General features: G+C 32.8%; 1 protein-coding gene and 1 long non-coding RNA gene across 2 annotated transcripts in view; one reads left to right on the plus strand and one right to left on the minus strand.

Moving 5' to 3' along the window:
* Positions 1–650: 650 nt before the first annotated feature.
* LOC128025550 (neuropeptide FF receptor 1) lies at positions 651–5,880 on the minus strand. The gene is made up of 3 exons (XM_052612003.1): positions 5,574–5,880; positions 3,727–3,826; positions 651–1,563 (listed from the first exon to the last, which is right to left on the minus strand). The coding sequence occupies exons 1-3, from the start codon at positions 5,878–5,880 to the stop codon at positions 780–782; spliced, it is 1,191 nt and encodes a 396-aa protein (XP_052467963.1). The 3' UTR covers positions 651–779.
* LOC128025551 (uncharacterized) overlaps positions 3,677–7,500 on the plus strand; it is a 10,174-nt gene continuing 6,350 nt past the window's right edge. The window contains exons 1-2 of the long non-coding RNA XR_008186177.1: positions 3,677–4,080; positions 5,692–5,795. This is a non-coding gene — a long non-coding RNA (uncharacterized LOC128025551). The remainder of the gene's footprint in view (positions 4,081–5,691; positions 5,796–7,500) is intronic.

Here is a 7,500-nt window from a genome sequence, read left to right on the forward strand (position 1 = left end):
TATTATTATTATAAAACATGTTATTAACAGCAATAATTATATTTATTATTACTATATTAGTAATAATTAGACTTGATACTTTAAAAAAAAAATAATAATAATATTTAATAATATTTCTTGTCTTAATAATACTAATAATGATGATGATAATAATAATAATAATAATAATAATAATAATAATTCTGTAATAAATTCTACAATAATAATAATAATTATTATTATTATTATTATGTTTTTTCTTAAATAATAGTACTTTTTATATAATAGTTATTTTTCAGTTAAATATTACAATAATATTAATTGTTATTTTAATATTTATCAAGTAAAAGAAGTAAATAATAATAATGATAATAATATTGTATTATAAAAAAATATATTTTAATTCACGATTCTAATTTTTGTGTGTGTGTGTGTGTGTGTGTATCATATCAGGACACATCTCTGTATAATGACATGGGTATGACACAGGTATTACAAGGAGAGGGTGACTTATGAGGACATAACCCATGTCCCCATTTTTCAAAACACTTATAAATCATACAGAATGAGTTTTTTTGAGAAAGTAGAAATGCACAAAGTTTCCTGTGAGGGTTAGGGTTAGGTGTAGGGTTGGTGAAGGGACATAGAATATACAGTTACAGTATAAAAACATTACACCTATGGGATGAACACACTTTACACAGAAACAAACATGTGTGTGTGTGTGTGTGTGAGTGTGTTTTCACAGGAGTCTGTGTGAGTGTCTGTTAGCGTCTCGACACATATCGCCGGACGCTCCTTCAGTCCAGATCCTCCAGCACCAGCTCGTCTCTCTGCTCTCCGCTGCAGAACTCTCTCCTGACGCTGCTCTGAGCGTCCGCTCCGTCTCCGTCCACAAACACACGGTTGTGTTTCCACGTGTCGCTGCGTCTGGGCTGCGGCGGCTCGTCCACCAGACACAGGCCCATCTTAAACGCCGCCTGAAACCCGCGGCGGAAGTTCTCGTTGAAGTAGCCGTACACGATGGGGTTGACGCTGCTGTTGAAGAAGGCCAGCCAGTGAGCGAACGGGAAGACGTAGACGGCCACCAGGTCCAGCTGAGCGGCCGACAGAGTGCCATAGTCCGTCAGCATCATGAGGATCCAGAGCGGAAGCCAGGAGACGGTGAACAGCAGCGCCACCATCAGGAGCATGTTCACCACGTGCAGCTTCCTGCGGAAAACCCTCCGGCTCTCGTCCTCCGCGTGTGCGTCCCGGATGGACGCGGGGGATTTGACCAGCTTGACGGCGATGCGCGTGTACATGATGACGATGAGCGTGACCGGAGCCAGGTAGATGTGCGAGAAGAGGACGGTGGTGTAGATCTTCCTCATGCTCTGCTCGGGCCAGGCCTCCCAGCAGGTGTACAGCGGGTACGTGACGTTGTCCCGGTCCACCATGAAGTGCAGGACGTCCTGCGAGACGGTCAGCGTGACAGCAGACGGACACATGATGCCCACAGCCAGCGCCCAGATGAAGGTGATGGTGATGATGGCCTGGCGCTGCGTCAGCTTCCGCTGGAACGGATAGACGATGCAACGAAACCTGGAGCACAAGATGATCTGAGGTGTGTATTGGGACAAATCACGTTTTAGTAGACTATAATTAAAAAGTCAAATTATGACCACCACTAAATTGAAATGATGGCATGAAACGTTCAAATTATTACAAAATACCATAGTTATAAAATAAAAATGAGAATTATGAGATAAAAAAAAAAAAAAAAAATTATGGCATAAAAGTCATAATCATTAGGGGGAAAGCCGAAATGATTACATACTCATAATTATGAGATAAAAAGTCGAAATGATGACAAAATGTCACAAAAATTATGAGATTATTATTTAAATTATTTGATTAAATGTTAAAATATTAATATTATGCGATTAAAGTCAAAATTACAGAAAAAAGTACATTATCACATTAAAAATGTCCAATTTATGACAAAAATGTAATTGAGATTAAAAAATCTAAATTATAAGATAAAAAGACTATTATGACCTAATTATGATAAAATCCTGAACTAAATTATGAGATTAAAAAATCTGAATTATGAAATACAAATTTAAAAACCTTATGTCATAATTATTAAATATAAAATAAAAAATATGAGATTTAAAAAGGTAAACATTATGGATAAAAAAGCCTGAGATTAATACATTTTAATTATTATACATGTCGAAATTAAATCAATATCATGACATAAACTAAAATTACGACTACTTTTTTGGGTAATAAAATAAAAAGTCAAATTTATGAGATAAAAATATAAAAATTTTCATAAAATATGAGAAAAAGTTGAAAGTCAATATTATTAAAAAAAAGTCATTATTCGTTTAATCTCAATCATATTTCTTATTGAGAAAGTGTATGACACACTAAGTCCAATAATTGGATTAATTGAGGAAAAATTCAAAGTTGGGACAATCATAATTATGAGATAGTAAGTTTATGATATAAAAAGTAAAAAATCTCCAGTCAGTAATTATGAGTATTTCATAATTTTAGTGTCATAATCTTGATATTTTTTGTGTGTTTCTGTGTGCAACAGGTTCAGACTGTGGGCGACTCACAGACGAGACGCAGATCCAGTCTCTAAATCACTGCTTTGTTCAAAACAAAAGAACGTGACATAACATGCAAAGTATCTGTCAAATGCGTTCTGTGTGTGATCGGTCCAGGTTCACAGAAGAAACAGCTGTCATCTTCTGCTCAACGCCGCTTTCACCATCTGTTTGGACTCACTTTCTCTTCAGGAACACAAAGAGAGTTTTCATCTTTTACAAACAACACAAGCACATCTGCCACATTCTTCTGAAGTCAATGAGAGCTGGATACAAAAATAATAATGTTAATAATGGTTTGGTAAATTGCAATTATGAGATTAAAATGATCAAAATGACAAAATATTAAATTATAATAAAAAAAAGTCATAAAAACGATGTGTTTAAAAAGTCAAAATGATGACATGTTTCATAATTATGAGATAAAAAGGTTGAAGTTATGCCATAAAAATATTAAATTATTGAACAAAAATCTATGAAATATCACAATTATTAAATAAAAAGTCAAAATTGTAAATTTAAGAAGTCATTATGGAATCGAACAGTAAAAATTATGACTAAGCCAAGAGAAAAAAGTCATAAAAATCCACATCAAATATCACAGTTATTTAATAAAAAGTCTAAATTATGGGATGGAGAAGTCATGAACATGGCATAAAATATGGCATAAAAGCATTTAGAAATCATAGAAAAATTACTTATTAAATAAGTCAAAATGATAAGTTTGAAAAGTCTAAATTGTGGGAAGATAAAATAAAAATTATGCCCCAAAAAATGTAATAATGAGATTACAAATTCAAAAATATGAAAAAAAAATCATAATTATGAGAAAAAAAATTAAAATTATGACAAGAAGTCATAAGATCTAAACTAGATTGAGAGTTTGATTGATTGATTGATTGATTGATTGATTGATTGATTGATTGATTGATTGATTGATTGATTGATTGGTTGGTTGATTGATTGTCCAAGCAGAAGTTTATAGCGGAGGTTCATATTGTTCTGAAGTCACACAGAAAGAGCGAAAGAGCCTGAATGTTTGAGCAGGGTTTGCATGTAGGCTACAGTAAAGTGCAGGTAAACCTTGTGTGAACGATGTGTTGTTTGTATCCATGTGAAGTGCAGGAGGGTGAGAGTTATTAACCTTTCCACCGCGATGGCCACCAGCGTGAAGACCGACGCCGAGACTGAAGCTCCCTGGACGAGTCCACTCATTTTACAGATGACCACATCAAACGGCCAGCCTGCGCCACACATAATGAGAGAAAACATCATCACAGTGATCCAGTGACCTGCTGCGAGATGAATTCATGACGTCTGATGTACAGTGCACCAGGGGAAGTGCTCTGGACAGATCTATTTCTGTGGTGAATAAACCTCTCTTCCCATGATACTAACGCCAACGGTGTGATCAAAGAAAACATGAGAGATGACATTAAAATAGAAGAAGTTTGAAAGTGGCCGGAGATTCACTTTATTGTGATGTTTTGTTTACACGGTAAGAGTAACTTAACTAACTCTTAATTATGCCATACACAATTATATATAAACATTATTAATTATAAGGATAAACATTTTAAAATATCACATAAAATGTTGAAATTATCAACATAAAATATTAAATAAATAAAAAGTAAAAATTATGAAAAATAAAAGAATTATGAGAAAAAAAATCTAAATTATGACAGACTTAGTCATAATATTCTAAGAAGGAAGAATATCAAAATTATCAACAGAATCAACATAAAACACGTTTATTAAATAAAGTCAAAATAATGTTTAAAAACTCTAAATTATGAAAAATGTCAGAATTTTGAGAAAAAAATATAAGATAATAGTCTTAACATTAAAATTATCCCCCCAAAAATAATAAAAAAATAACACAATCATTAAAAGCAAAAATTGTTTAAAACGTAAAAATTTTGAAATAATAAAAAAAAATTATTCCCCCCAAAATTCTACACAAAATGCCACAATTAAAAAAAAAAAAAAAAAAAAAATTGTTGGAAAAGTCAAAATTATGCCAAAGAATTAAATTATAAGAATAAAAAGTCAAAAATTATGACAAAAGTAATAACTAGGAAACTAAGACATCAAAATGATCCAAATTGACACAAAATACCACAGTTATTAAATAAAGAGTATAAATTATTATAAATTATAAGTATAATTTAAAATAAATAAAAAATTAGGACACTATGAAATAATTATCATCTCAAAGTTATCATAGTCATAATTATAAGATAAAAAGAAAAAAGTAAAACTTATAACATAAAAAGTAGAAAATAAGATGCAGTATACTCAAAATTATGATAAACTAAGTCATAATTACTGATTTGTCTCTAAACAAATATAATTACTGAAATATAATGAATAAGTTATTTACAAAAATTTATATTTAAGGTTTTACACATTTGAGGCTTTATATGTTGCTGTTAAACATTTTAAATAATGTTTTATATGTAAATACCATCCTCTATTATGATTACACTTGTTTTTAAATTTTAATGCTAAATGTGTGAATATTTATATAAAATATTTGACAAATACAATGTCATTACACGTTCAACAGATTAATACAAATGATTTATATTATAATTATCTATGAATGAATGCTTTACACAGCAAAGGCTTTAATTAATCTCAGAGTCAACAGCGTGTGATGCTGACAACATGCAAACAAATCATGTTTATATTTGCTGAAAGGTTTGCTGCTGTTGACTCTCGTTTTATTAGTCCTAGATCATGATTCTTCTGCTGTTTTCCTCCTGTTTTACCTGACTTTGACCGTGATGAATGCATGGAAACACAAAGGCAGAAGTGCTGCTGCATCTAATGTTTAAAGACTCATGAGACAGACTTGATGAGTCACATGACCTTTACGGCTCTGCTGATTGGCTGTGTGAGTCCTCATGAAGATGCATGCACATACTAACAGATGAACTCTCTCCAGGTAAACCAAACCTCCTCCAGTGAACATCAAGGCATTACCTGTGATCAGGTTGTCCACCAGCGTGATGGGAAGACATAAGATGCCCACCAGCAGGTCGCTGATGGCCAGGTTGAGTATGAAGATGTTGGTGACGGTCCTCATCTGCCTGTTTTTCAGCACGATGAAGCACACCAGGATGTTTCCCAGCATGCACAGCGAGAAGATGAGCACGTAGGCCAGGATGATGACGGAGGCCACGGCGAGGGAATGCTGGTAGAACGGTAAGAACGTGAGGTTCCTGCTGTCGTTGAAGAGCATGCTGTGGTTAACACTGATGTTCTCGCTGTAAAAGAAGTTCAGATCCATCGCTGAGAGAGCTTCCAAATCTCAGACTGAGAACAGACAGATATTACAAGTTTATTTTACCTAAACATTCATGAATAAAGATACATCCCCTTAACTGTCACCCCCTCCCCCCCCCATATTTTTTAAATAGGCATTAAAGTGCACTATCTAAACTTAAATTGCTGTAATTTATGAACACTTTGGAATATAAACATAAGGTTGGTCTCTTTTTAAAGAGGAAAATTAGCAGATTTTGGCAAAAGTGGAATAATTTTTTCAAAAAATTGAAGTATCAAAAAGTTATAGAAGTTTAAATGTACTGTAAATAATATGAGTTATATTAATTTTAGTTTATTTTATTTATTATAAGGTTTTACTCTAAAATTGGTATAAAATTAAAGCCTTGTGTCTAAGTTGATATGAAAAAAAAGAGGTTTCTGTGAGATTTTATTTAGGGCGTCATACCACACACAGCCACTGGGAGTCATCGAAACTATTTTGAATTTTGCTTAATTAATTTTTCTCTAGATTTCTCTGTGAATTTTACTTCTATCTCAAAATAAAAATGTATTGTTTTCAGGCTAAATGGTTTCCCTTTGAATTATTATTATTATTTTTTTTTTTTTTGCATGTTGCCTCCATTGCCAGATATTTGTTCTTGTTGTAAGCATAAACTCTTGATTTCATTTTTCAGGAAACAAGACTTCTTATATCATTTTAGAATCTCCAGTAAAATGTAAAACGAGACAAAATTACTGAAGCAGAAATACTAATTTGCGATGACTAACCTAACGTTTCTCATGATTTCTGTGGGGGAGATTCTGCTGAGTTTGAAGATGGTGAAATGCATTAAATTAAGCTGTGAAGCTCCTTTATTTTTATCATTCTTTAAATTACCCGTAACATCTAAACGTAGCTGCAAGCAGCAATTATGTGAGCAGTAGTTGAAGGCAAAACATTGAAGTTATTCCAAATGATTCCAGGGTTATGAAGAGATGTGACATTAATTTCTAACTCTGGCTGCTGTCACCGAACTCTAATCAAACTCTGAAGCGCCTCAAGGCCATCGTCCCAGTGTCGTACATTACATTCCATTGTGATATTGTGATGCATAAGCGTCGTCCAGCCTCGGTGAGGATTAACTTTACATCAACATAATGGACAGGAAACATGGACGACCTCGGAAAGATGGATTGTACTTTATTCCTAATGACGCTAGAAATCAAAAGAAAGCAGAGCCAAGGCTGTAGGCAAAGGATTTCTAGTTAGAAATAAATGTTCATGCTTTTCCGAACACTAGGTGGCGATCTTCTGAAACTGTAAACAAGTATCATGGTAGTACTAATAATATCTTGATTTGTTTCTTCACAGGGCAATTTAAGCAGCATCAACATCACAAACAAACAAACTATTTAATATAAGACATCACGACACGGCTACAATACACCATTTCTTCATATATTTAAATATAAGATTTATCATTCTTAATCTTAATGTTTCAAATATGTATTTACAATCAAAACTGCATTTGAAACAAAAGATCAAAACACTAATGACTCTAAAACACTTATAGCATTTGTGCAAATTATTAAAAAATTAAGTAAAAAAAAAAATTATATATATATATATATATATATATAT

This window comes from Carassius gibelio, chromosome A12 (assembly GCF_023724105.1).
Source record: "Carassius gibelio isolate Cgi1373 ecotype wild population from Czech Republic chromosome A12, carGib1.2-hapl.c, whole genome shotgun sequence".
Lineage (NCBI taxonomy): Eukaryota > Metazoa > Chordata > Actinopteri > Cypriniformes > Cyprinidae > Carassius > Carassius gibelio.

Coding starts and splice junctions, on each gene's coding strand:
- LOC128025550 (XM_052612003.1), bottom strand. CDS start 5,880: ATGGATCTGAACTTCTTTTACAGCGAGAACATCAGTGTTAACCACAGC. Junction 3,827..5,573: donor GGTGGACAACCTGATCACAG/GTAATGCCTTGA, acceptor TGTGTGGCGCAG/GCTGGCCGTTTGATGTGGTC. Junction 1,564..3,726: donor GTGGCCATCGCGGTGGAAAG/GTTAATAACTCT, acceptor CTTGTGCTCCAG/GTTTCGTTGCATCGTCTATC.